We start from the raw sequence: 13,335 nt of genomic DNA on the forward strand, positions 1-13,335 counted from the left end.
GCAACATAGCAACCGTTGTCAATCTTCTGCTTATTTTTGCTATGTCCCAAAATGTTTTATTTATTCCGCTTAGTTTTTCCTCGTGTTCTGAGGATGAAAACCTGGTAAGAAGAGACTTCCTGACAATTATCTACTAATGACACTGGAACTGTAGCGGTCCAGGCAAACATATCTGTTATGGTTATTGGAATTTACAAGCTGACAAGAACGTCAAAGTAATTTCAGTTTCAGAATATTTTCACCCACTTTTGCAACAAAAAAGATCTAAACAATATATATTTTGAGTTCTAGAAAATGTGTTGCCGTGTTGAAGCACTGTTACTGCCCACACAAGATGCTCCATCTGGTTTAGTGTGCTATAAAGGTGGACTGAAAAGCTCATCTTGCTGTACTTATAATGAAAACCTGTAGTCAAACTGATAGGTAAAGTTTTTTCAGACTGATTTCTGGGTTAAATGTACAGGGGCCCTAAATGCAACTGGAATCATTTAAAAATGCATGTTAATATACGGGTGTAGATACCTACCTGCTTACTTACTTACCTACATACCTACCTGTTAGCTGCAGAGTAAAAATAAATTCCCTAGGAAATAAAGTATTGTTTTATTTAATTTTATCCTTCTTTAGTACCATACTGTACTGTCGAAAAAGTCGGATGACAAAACTACTTAGTTCAAAAGTAACACAAACTCTAGCAAAAACATAGTATTTTGTTTTTTTCCAAGCTGAGATACTAACAACAATTTTGTTCGATGTTGCACAGTTTCAGAGGAGGACAGAAAAATAACAGAATAAGAACATTAAAAACTGTGAAATTGGTTGTTTGTGTTTTAGTGCAAGCTGGCTGTTAGATTTGCAGCTAAACCTAGCTAACACAAGAAGCTAAAATAAGTGTCTATTTAAACTTCCTTAGGCATTTGACCACATGTCAATCATTTTAGCACATGAACATTACTTTTGATGAAGTCCCCACTTGTTCCTGTTTAAGCTCAAACTAGCATTACAGCAACACAGCTAGGTGCTACAGGAAGTTAGAAACATAGCAGTTTAAAACTTCCTAGAGTATTTGGTTCAGAGATATTGTAATTATTCATGATGGTTTTGTTTCTCCCTTTGTGTCAGATAAACATTGCTACAGCTGGAATCAAGGCTGTTGAAAGTAGGGGTGTGGAGGGTGCTGTAGCACACCTTCGTAAATATGACCTACATACATACATACATACATACATACATACATACATACATACATACATACATACATACATACATACATACATACATACATACATACATACATACATACATACATACATACATACATACATTACAAAAAACATCAACCTTCAAATAATCATGTACAGTTATGCACTCAATACTTGGTCGGGAATCCTTTTGCAGAAATGACTGCTTCAATGCGGCGTGGCATGGAGGCAATCAGCCTGTGGCACTGCTGAGGTCTTATGGAGGCCCAGGATGCTTCGATAGCGGCCTTTAGCTCATCCAGAGTGTTGGGTCTTGAGTCTCTCAACGTTCTCTTCACAATATCCCACAGATTCTCTATGGGGTTCAGGTCAGGAGAGTTGGCAGGCCAATTGAGCACAGTGATACCATGGTCAGTAAACCATTTACCAGTGGTTTTGGCACTGTGAGCAGGCGCCAGGCCGTGCTGAAAAATGAAATCTTCATCTCCATAAAGCTTTTCAGCAGATGGAAGCATGAAGTGCTCCAAAATCTCCTGATAGCTAGCTGCATTGACCCTGCCCTTGATAAAACACAGTGGACCAACACCAGCAGCCGACACGGTACCCCAGACCATCACTGACTGTGGGTACTTGACACTGGACTTCTGGCATTTTGGCATTTCCTTCTCCCCAGTCTTCCTCCAGACTCTGGCACCTTGATTTCCGAATGACATGCAGAATTTGCTTTCATCCGAAAAAAGTACTTTGGACCACTGAGCAACAGTCCAGTGCTGCTTCTCTGTAACCCAGGTCTGGGGAATGCGGCACTTGTAGCCCATTTCCTGCACACGCCTGTGCACAGTGGCTCTGGATGTTTCTACTCCAGACTCAGTCCACTGCTTCCGCAGGTCCCCCAAGGTCTGGAATCGGCCCTTTTCCACAATCTTCCTCAGGGTCCGGTCACCTCTTCTCGTTGTGCAGCGTTTTCTGCCACACTTTTTCCTTCCCACAGACTTCCCACTGAGGTGCCTTGATACAGCACTCTGGGAACATCCTATTCGTTCAGAAATTTCTTTCTGTGTCTTACCCTCTTGCTTGAGGGTGTCAATAGTGGCCTTCTGGACAGCAGTCAGGTCGGCAGTCTTACCCATGATTGGGGTTTTGAGTGATGAACCAGGCTGGGAGTTTTAAAGGCCTCAGGAATCTTTTGCAGGTGTTTAGAGTTAACTCGTTGATTCAGATGATTAGGTTCATAGCTCGTTTAGAGACCCTTTTAATGATATGCTAATTTTGTGAGATAGGAATTTTGGGTTTTCATGAGCTGTATGCCACAATCATCCGTATTAAGACAATAAAAGACCTGAAATATTTCAGTTAGTGTGCAATTAATCTAAAATATATGAATGTTAAATTTTCATCATGACATTATGGAAAATAATGAACTTTATCACAATATGCTAATTTTTTGAGAAGGACCTGTACCTGTTAGCTGCTACTATTTCAGGTTCCATAGTTTGAAACTCTGCTGTCAAATTACATATTTGGCCAATATGAGTTTTACTGTCCTTTACCCTCGCACTAAAGATCTTAGAGACCAAGACCTGAAAGCTTAGAGAGAGTGGTGGGAACATTGTGATGATGGAAAAGAATGAAAGTATCAAGAAGAATGTGAGTTGTCATCATCATAATCATCTTTGCAAATGCAGCACCCCTTTGGTGATCCCAGAGCTGTGGCTGAAGTTAATTGTTGAAAACTCTTTTAAACATTTCATCTAAAAGGTGTGGTTGATTATTGAAGATTTGTATTCTTTTTTATTTTACTTTACCATTAGGCAACCACTTTGACCAATGGTTATTGTGATAAGTGTTTTCAGTAGTTTTCTGCCTAGGATGTTGTTTTAATTCAGGTCATTAATAGCTAACCACATGCTGCCTTTGTTTGTAGGAGGAAAAACTAAAATAAGAAATAATATTTCTTAGTGTGTACATTAATACTAATTTTGCCAATAGATCCCCTTCCAGCCATGGACTGGGAAATACGTCTTTCCTTCACCCTTATTGTAACATATTATTATCTTATCTTTCAGTGCGTAAAGTACACAGTAACTTCAGGCACATGTTCTGCCTCTACTAATAGACTAAAGGTATTTTCTTGTATTCTCTGTCCTGCACAGACAAGCAGTGAGGAGGTCCCTTTAAAGGAGTTTCGGATCCCTTCCAAGGAGAGCTGCATGCAGTCTGAGACCGAGGCTTTGATCGAACAGGATCTGGATCCCCCCTCCCCTGCTGCCCAGTCCTTCACCAAACGGTGCTCCTTGCTGACAGATCGACTGGATCCCAGCATCCCCTTTTCAAGGGGGGCACTACCTCGAAGCTGCTCCAAAGAGAGTGTCCGCAGCCTGAGGCGGGCCTCGTCACTGGATGACATTGATGGCATGAGAGCAGAATGGAATAGTCGACCAGGAGATACCCGAACTCAAAGCAGTGAGTATCTGAAGGAGAGCTTTCTGATCTTTAAACCAGTCAGAAATATAATTTTTTTAAATCATCCCTGATAATTGCCCTCCTTAAACATACAAACTACCCTAGGTTTTATTGGGTATATTGTTATAACAACATGGTCACTACCTATTTACAAAAAAAAGAAACAATATTTTTGGTTTTCACACACAAATATAAAAAAACAAATCAATCAATTCACTACAACATTGAGAGTTCAGTCCTTCATGCCGTCATATTTAACTCAGAAAATCACACTGAGCATGTGCAGCTGTCTGAGTCTTGGTCCAATAGAGACACAAAAATAAATCCTTCCGTTTTCTCTCTAGAAAATGTTTTTCTGATTTTATTATTTTACACATTTTAGCTCTGTACTGACATTCATTCATTTTATATACAACTTATTCCATAGTGGGTCACGGGAGAGCTGTTGCTTATCTCCAGCAATCTATGGGCGAGGGACAGTGTACACCCTGGGCAGTTCTCCAGTCCATCGCAGGGCAACACAGAGACATACAGGACAAACAGCCATGCACACACTCATTCACACCTAAGAGCAATTTAGAGAGAACAATTAACCCAACAATTATGTTTTTGGACTGTGGGAAGAAGCCAAAGTACCCAGCGAGAACCCACTCATGCACGGGGATGCAAACTCCATGCCGAAAGACCGGCCAGGAGCCAAACCTAGGACCTTCTTGCTGCAAGGCAACACTGCTACTTCAAATTTGCATTTGAAGCTGATGTCTGTTGCAAATGTGTGCATGTATGCATTTGTTTTAATACCAAAATAAGAACCAGGTCACTTAAGGCTTTTAATAATAATTTGTAATTCTGTTTTTTGTCTTCTTTATGGACATTCTTTTGTCGCTACAGATCTTAAGCCCAGCGCTTTGAACTCCACCTCAGACTCAGATCTTATAAGACCCAGAACCATCGGCCGCATCCCGCAGGTCACCCTCACGTTTGGCTCGGACCGGCTGAGACCTCCCTCACCTACAGAGATTGAAATCATTGCACCCAGCAAGGTTAAAGACCGGACCCAGAATGTCACTGAAAAGGTCTCTCAGGTCACACAGGTGAGATCTCTTTTACAATCTCTGCAGAAAAGGAGAACTGATATGTTTTTGTTCCTTGTTCCTGGTCCCATGCATAGATCTGATTTTGTCCAAAGAGTACAGGAACTGAGTTTCATTCCAATTTTTTCTGTTTTTGAAGCTTTATGAAAGAGGAACTTCAATTGATAATCCTATTCTTCTGTTTCACTTTGGTTTGATAAATATTAATTATTTCTGCACATAAATAGTTTTTAGGTGCCTATAAACTGCATATTCCCCTGGCTCACCTAAAGACATCAGCAGTCACAGGGTGAAAGTGTGAAATAAGAATCTCACCTAAGGTGTAACTAAGTTAGTGCTCTCAGCAAAACAAATTCAGCTGCCTGTCATCACACCACACTGTTCTGATACCCACCTTTCCTGACAACACAGGAAGTGCAACATTGAGAATAGACTGCTATACAATTAAGGAAAACTGGCAAATTTGATTTAAAATGGAACAGCTATTAGTAGTAATAATACTAACATTTTAAAGCATTAAATTTGTTTGGTAATTCTATGAATATAAATGTCATGATCTTGTTGACTGCCAAATAAGAAAGAGCCTAGTGTGGTAAAAAGGTTTTTGCCCCTTGCAGATTTTGTCATATGTTTTTTAATAGAAACGACAATAACCAGAGTTAACAAAAATGCAGTTTTTAAATGATGATTTCTTTTTATTAATAGAAAGAATAGAATATGAATGATAATCCAGAAACATATCTGTCATTAATGGGTTGGTTATTGGATGAAGCCCTTTATTATCACTTAATCATGTTTGTTCCTTTTAAATCATGATAACAACATAAACTACCCAAATGACTTTGTTTACATAGGGCCAAGTCAAAATAACCTAGTTCTTAATGCCTTGTATTGCCCACTTTAACATCAACAACAGCTTGAATCTTTTGTGGTAGGTGTGCACGAAGCACTTATTTTATCAGATGCCCTTTTTTGTTGGAAAAAAGCACCTGGTTCCTTTTTAATTCTTGGGGTGTGTCGCATGAACTGCACATTTAAAGTGGCTCAATGATATCGCGGTCAGTAGACTGAGATGGCCCCTCCATAACCTTCGTTTTTTTCCACTATAGCCAAAGACAGGTTCACTTGGTTTTGTGTTTTGGATCATTGTCATGTTGGAACATCTTAGTACATCCCATGTGCAGCTGCCTGGCTGATGAGTGCAAATTTTCCTCCAGTATCTTCTAATAACATGCTGCATTCATATGGCCATTAATTTTGTCGATTCTCCTCCATGGTGTAACTTTCATCGCAGGCCTTGTTGACTACTCTCTAAATAAAACGTCAAACCATAAAGTTTAATTTTGATCTCATCAAGTTTTGAGTCTTGTCTCTGTTCTGTTCGGCATATTGTAACCGGCTGTGAAATGGGATTGGTGTATTTTGTAGTAACGGCTTTCTTCTTGTGACTCGATCATGCAGCCTGTTTCACTTCAAGTGCCTTCACATTTATGAGGGGTCAAAGTAACAAAAATAAACTTGAAATGAATTGAAGGTGTGAAATACTAAACATGGTAAAATTGAGTGCTATAAAAGCCAACATGTGATTAATTTCACCTTTGTTAAAATTAGAATCTGTGAATTTGGAGGTCATTTAAATGATAACATGGTAAATATTAATGTTATAAATATTAAGTTTATCAAATCTAACGTTGCCTGCTTTCATTCACTGCTTTGATTTTAGCGCCTCCATTTTTACCACTTCAGTTTTATCATTCATCACGTTCACAGCGTGATTTTTGTTACTTCTGGTAGATCGGAATACGACAACAGCCCCGGCGCGACAGCAGAGTTTTGTAGTGCATGACCCACAATTTCCCATTATTCATTGAGGGTCTAATTGGATTAGTTGAGCTTGGGCAGCAATGGTGGATGATGGTGGCAAAAATTGTGAATAAAAATGTAAATAATATGCTTTTTGTGACCCCAAAAAAACTTTTAAGATGTTTTTAGGCAAGAGTGTAGGTTTGTTAAACTCAAATATCTACTCGGTTTATTAAGATTCTACTTAATTGAAAAAAAGAGGTTCGGTGTTTCTCAACGCCAGCTCGCTTCGGCAGCTGTCAGCCCACCAGCCCCACAGTTCAGTATTTCTCACCTTCAATTCATTTCAAGTTAATTTTCGTTACCTTGACCCCTCATGTGCATCTTGTAGCAGCTACAACACCTTTTCAGAGTTGTGTATGTCAACAGAAGTTGGTTGGCTTTCCTAATTCCCTGGATATCTTTTTATATAATTTTGCTATTTTATAAAGATCTACTACCTTCTCCCACAGGTCCTAACATTACTCGTTTGGATGTATGGCTTGGAGTCAAGCAATATCACTGCAGCACTGAATAAACATGAATGGGCCATTCGGGAGCCCAGAAACTCACTGACTTTTCACACACACACTAATGACAGACCACAGGTCCAGATGGTTACCCTCAGTAGTCATTTAAATCCGTGTTTATCAGCTTGTGTCTGTGTTATAATACCAAAAGTCTTAGGTTATGATAGATGATCAGGATCATGTGGTTATTTTCTATTTTCATTGTGATTTAAAAAAGACAAATACAATTGTTTGATAACAAATGGCTTCACCCAACCACTAACAATGAGTGAAAAAACGTTTCCATATTTATTTTGCATTTATATGCCCTGAAAATTCTGCTAGGGTATATAAACTTGTGAGCACAAAGGTGTATCTAATCTCCTGACAGAGAGCTTTTGACAACCAGATCCATCTGATGCTGTGCAAGCTCTAGGCACAGAGTAGCTGTTGCAGATTTGGATTGTATACTTTATAAGCCAGGGCTGCACGGTGGCGCAGTTGGTAGCACTGTTGCCTTGCAGCAAGAAGGTCCTGGGTTCGATTCCCGGCCAGGGGTCTTTCTGCATGGAGTTTGCATGTTCTCCCTGTGCATGCGTGGGTTCTCACCGGGTACTCCGGCTTCCTCCCACAGTCCAAAGACATGCCTGTTAGGTTAATTGGTCACTCTAAATTGCCCTTAGGTGTATGAATGCGTGGTTGTTTGTGTGTGTTGCCCTGTGATGGACTGGCGACCTGTCCAGGGTGTACCCCGCCTCTCGCCCATAGACTGCTGGAGATATGCACCAGCTCCCCTGCGACCCACTATGGAATAAGCGGTAGAAAATGACTGACTGACTTTATAAGCCACATTAAAGGTGAAAAGCGCTAAAACATTTTTTATCTAGGCCCCTTTTTTAATATTGCATGAACGATGGCATTGTAACATATTTAGATCCACAGTAACTGATATTTTAGAGAAATATCTTTAATTTTCACGGTTTTTTCAAGAACTACTGTGCATTTGAGTTTCACAAAGCTTTTCAGCTCTAAAGCTACATATATTTTTTTTGTGATCTCCAATAATCCACCTGCTTATCATAAACCGGTCCTACATTTGCATCCAATTTGCACTTTGATATCACCATATGCGACTGATTTGTGAGTGAGCGCTGGTGCTGTGATGGCAGTGAGATCTCACTTCCTCACCCAGAGAGTAAGTGTGATATTGACAGCCGGCTGTGACTCACTGCACAACAAGGATTCAATGTGTCTGTGGAAAAAGTGACAGTACAAACAGAAGGTCACCTTAAAGGCCTGGCGGAGTATTGAACTTGTTATCTCTACTAACGTCAGTAACAAGTCTTGATTAAAAAGTGAGTGTTTCTCTGCAGCTATCTCAGCTCAACAGTGCCTTTTTGTCTGGTTTCTTTGACTTCTTGAATTGTTGAAGGCATTTATTACATCCAACTGTCTGAATGATGTTGTTTGCTGACAGACCACACATTGTCTTCCTGAAGGCTCACCCTCCTTAGAAATAAAAATAATCCAGCAGGGTTGTTGTTTTCAGAAAACAAGGTACTTGGCTTATATTTGAAGAAAATAATCCCCAATTCAGTACAGAATTTTATAAAATTAATTTACATAAGACGTGGTCATTATTTTCTCCTCATTTATAAAAATGAGGGAAAATATTTAAATAGAATGAAGCCGTGTTAGAGATAAAGATTTTTGAAACACTATTTATTTACAATAATTTAATTGCAGCTGTAAAATTTCATGAATTATTTAAATATTATGATTTACATTAAAATTAAGGAGAGCATGGATGAATCAGTTTAGTGTCAATTACATATGAATGGTCTGCACAGACCATTCATAGGTATCATAGGTGTCCTCAACCTGATAGGTGCCTTTGTGATGACTGCTAGCCAGGCCATCTCGTCCAACATCAGTGTCTGATCTCACAAAATGAACCATTTAAAAGAGAACATGTTTTCAAAAAAATAATTTATCTGTGTTTCTTTACATGTTTTTGTTTTATATGCTGTTATTACCTTTATCAATATTCAAATGAAAAACCTTTTCTGGTATTACTTTAATCAAACCCTTCACAAAAAAGCTGACCAGATTTTTGGGTGTTTCCACGGGTATTTTCATAATTTATCTTTGGGTCTGTGAGGTTGGAAGGCATCCTTATCATCACCTTAATCTTTAGCTCCTTTCACAGATTCTCTCTTATATTTAAGTTTGGATGCTGGGTAAGCAACTCCGAAATGTTAGGACGATGTTGGTTAAATTAAATGATTACTTTAATCCTCTTCAGGACAACGACTTGTGGCTCAGCTTTGTATTATATGTTGAAAAACTCTTTTTAGTTCTGCACATACACGTTCTGCTTGTCTACAGCCGGTCCTGTACAGGTTTAAAACAGCTTTATTTATTACACGAGCATGCTGAGCCGGTTTTCTCTGTTTTCCATTTATTTTCTCAGTCTTTTGGATGACTTGATCATTTGTATAACAAACTACTGGACAATTTTCCCCATCTGTGCTGTGAAGAGTTTAGTTTGTATAGATTACTGTATGTATTTAACTGGCTATGACTTTGTGGGACATATATGTACAATTTAGGATAACTAAATTTGGAAAGATGCCTGTTCAAACTAATAATTTTTTTAAATAATTTTAAAGATATATATCTCAGTAAGGAAACAACAGATGATCAGTGTTTCTTGAGAGAGACTTTAAATTTCTGTTATTTTCTTTGGTTACCCATAGGCTTTATCAGCTGCCTACAGGTTTTAACAAAACTGAAAACAAATGCACCAAAGTTGACAATTATTTAACTATTGTTTGCTAGTTTCCTTCGGATTACAGACAAAAAGCTTTGGTTTCAGGTGTGTGTTATGTCTGTATACATGGCCGCACAGCACTTTAAAGTGAGGAGGACTTGGTATTTAGTATGTGAGGTTGCATGTGGAGAGTGGGAGGGTGTGCGGGGATCACAGATTGTCTGTGAAGCTGTCTGTGGGAGTAAAAAGGGGTCCTGGTGAGATGCAGTTATGAAAGCGATAAAAAAAAGGCTGCTGCTGTGAGGCTATCGAGCGGCATTCAGAGGCTTGATGCTGCTGTTGACCTTGGCCTCTGTAACTAATGGAAATGGAGGTCAACGGGTGTTTGCACCATCTGGATCTGTAAAGCTGCACCTCAGAAGCAGTCTTCATGGTGGTGATTTGTTTCTTTGCTTGTTTGTTTTTTTTACAATTTTCATGAATTTTCAAACAAGTGCAGATAAAGCTCAGAGTAACAATTGTAGCTGCAAAAAACTGTTCAGTCAGTTTTTTAAAGCTCATTTGTTGTTGTTTTTTCTTTTAAACACAGTATTTAAGCACACTTTTGATCTTGCTTGTGTTCTGTTTCATAATAATTTTTTTTCTAATTAGATTTTGATTTGATACCTCACAAAAGAGAAATGAAAGTGATCATTGATCTTTGTCCATATTGATTTGTCTGTGCGAATCACACAGTGTGACGGATTCAGCTTTGGCTTGTTAAAGACAGACAAGTTTAGAGAAACCCAAGCGCACCAGTATGTTTGAAGGGAAAATATGTGTTTTTGTGGCACCCTCTGGCTCTAAATAGGTTTGCAACAGTGTAATTAAGAGAAATCAGTAACATAAATTGATTTGGATTTTTATATTAAAAGATGTGTCTGTGATGTTCATGCCTGTTGATGCATCTTTTAGAGTTTATTTAGTTTTTTACATCTTTTTTTAACTCTTAAAATACTCTACGATTAATAAGGAAGATTTATACAGTGAAAACGCTGACTGTTGGATGGTGTTGTGATTTGCATGACATAAATTATGTGTTTTAAGATTTAAACAATACAAGCTATCCCTTTTTTAAAATGTTCCAAGACTGTTCATCTTGTGATTCTGAATAGAATATAAATATTCTTTATTAACCCACAGTGGGGAAATTCAGGTGTACAAGCAGCAAAGTGAAAGGCAAATGGAAGCCTTAGAATTAGAATTAGAGACAGTACAGAGACAGTACAGCCCTGATGTTATAAAGTGTAACAGCTGCTGGGAGGAAGGATCTGTGATAATGCTGCTTTGTGCACCTAGGATGCAGCAGTCTGTACAAGAAGCTTTTCTTCACGAAAATGTATTATATCTTCTCCAGGTTTATAGATGGCATTTCAAACATGCCAGAAGACATGCCACTGCTAAGCATAGCATTGTTTCTGGGTTATTTAACTGTAACAGCCAGCTATTGATGCCGTATTGATTGCAACACATTAAAAAAAGCCCTCATGTAAATGTTTACATAATTATTTCCCAAGCAGATCAAAAACCTTAAAGTTGACTGAGAACAGAAAGCTCAAAACTTCGCTTGTTGTTATTACCTTAAACAGGACCCAGTTTGATTTTTAGTCAATTTATTGGTTTTTAAATACCAGCGGAGAATGCACACTGCATGCCGTCATTCAGAGGGTCAGTGGATACTTTTTTATGTGTTAGAAAGAGGATCCCTTGGCGAGGGCAGGGCTATGAACAGGGAGGATAAGCGAGGGAAGAGAAGGGAGTAAGATACAAACACATGAAGAGAGACCTTCTTTCCTCTCTCTTTTTAAGTAATCTGATTGTTAGTTTTCTCCAGGTTTCAACTCTGTGGAGTGTGTCATCATGAGCTTTAAGCAGAAACTTCAGCCTGTGAGTACTTGATCCTTTTTGGGGGTTTTAAGCTCCTTGTTGTTCTCTTCCGACTCTTACTTTCTTCTTCCCCAGCTCCCTATTCCTGTTGGATTGTTGCTGTTTCCTCTATATCCTGTACTTCCTGCATTTTAAAACAGTATTCTGCTAAAAAGGATTTTAATAACACTGTTGACAGAATCTGTAGCTTATTTACTTAAATAGCATTTTGATTCTGCTTTACTGTCACTGGACGTTGGTGCAGAAATATATGTTTATTGGTTGCAGTACACAGAAAATAGGAAAAACATTGGCTAAACTAAAAGTTTTAAGTTACAAAGCTTGAAAGTGGATGGTTTTTGCACTGTAATTATAAATTGTGCATTCAGAATTGTGGTTTTGTGCTAAGTTATTTCTGTATATTTGCTGAATACTATGCTAAAATATATTTTATATTGGGTACTCCACACTCCAGTTATTGTACAGATAGTAGATTCATATGCTTTGCATTTGAGATCATATATATTTAGGCTGAATGGTGTTGATATAACATGCTGTAATCATTACAGACTGATTTTTTCCTCTGCTGAACAGAGAGCAATTGCATACAAACCTGTTCCCTGGTCATCATTATGAAAAATTGTGGTGCACAACATCAATAACCTGACATTTTTTGGATGAGTGAACCTTTGCTCACGTGTTTATATTATCATCACTGTGCTGGCATTTCTGTTCACCCACTGTGGGAGCTTTCGTGTTGCATTTAAGGAACTCTGTAAATTCGGCATTTTCCCACTAAATATGTGTAAAGATTTATGGAGCTGGAGCAAAAAAAAGCATCCCTCTCCTAAAATAATAGACCTTTTTTAGACTCCTGATTATTCCCTTCAAGGGCCTTACTTTATTTCTCCTCAGTGATTTATTTTCTGCTAAATATGGCAAGTACATATTTAAAGACCTTCCTGCGTGTACTTGGATCTTGAAAAGCTATTTACTTTACTATTTCTAGTGTCTGTATTCATTTTAATTGGCAGAGAAAGTTTTTTTTTCCAAGAACTGCAGTGCCTTGCAAATCTAAAGTTTTTCACATTTTGTTGCATTACAGCTAGAAACTTCAAGTATGTAGCAGTTAACTGGGAAGTGGAACGAAACATGGGGTAAAAGTTTAGTGTGCATTTCTTCAGCCCTTTTTAATTTGATACCCCTAAATAAAATGCAGTGCAACAAATTGCCTTTGCTGGGCAGTAAATATAGTCCTTCTATGTGTAATTTACTATCAGTATAAATCCAACTGCAAAGTCCTCGGAAGTTTGTTAGAGAACATTAATGAACAAACAGCATCCTTTTGTCATGTTTTGTGGAGTTGGAGACGGACCAAGGCGCAGACTGGAGCAATGATGTGACATAAGTGAAGATATTTTAATGGAAAGGATGAAGACCTTACAAACTTAGGGAGGCAACAGAGGAACAGTACAAGGGACCAACAGAAGAATCCAGCAATCAGGAAACAGAAACCAGGAACTTAAATACAAATGAGAAGTGACGGT

The 13,335-nt window shown here is 38.4% G+C and overlaps 1 protein-coding gene across 3 annotated transcripts in view; it reads left to right on the forward strand.

Annotated features, from left to right (window-relative positions):
* Positions 1-13,335, forward strand: part of LOC124863834 (potassium voltage-gated channel subfamily H member 6-like) — a 41,815-nt gene that overhangs the window by 8,892 nt on the left and 19,588 nt on the right. For all 3 annotated transcript variants that reach the window (XM_047358344.1, XM_047358346.1, XM_047358345.1), the window contains exons 5-6: positions 3,356-3,665; positions 4,557-4,759. In XM_047358344.1, coding sequence (XP_047214300.1) covers positions 3,356-3,665; positions 4,557-4,759 — 513 coding nt within the window. The remainder of the gene's footprint in view (positions 1-3,355; positions 3,666-4,556; positions 4,760-13,335) is intronic.

The sequence above is a fragment of the Girardinichthys multiradiatus genome, chromosome Y (assembly GCF_021462225.1).
Source record: "Girardinichthys multiradiatus isolate DD_20200921_A chromosome Y, DD_fGirMul_XY1, whole genome shotgun sequence".
In the NCBI taxonomy this organism is placed as follows: domain Eukaryota; kingdom Metazoa; phylum Chordata; class Actinopteri; order Cyprinodontiformes; family Goodeidae; genus Girardinichthys; species Girardinichthys multiradiatus.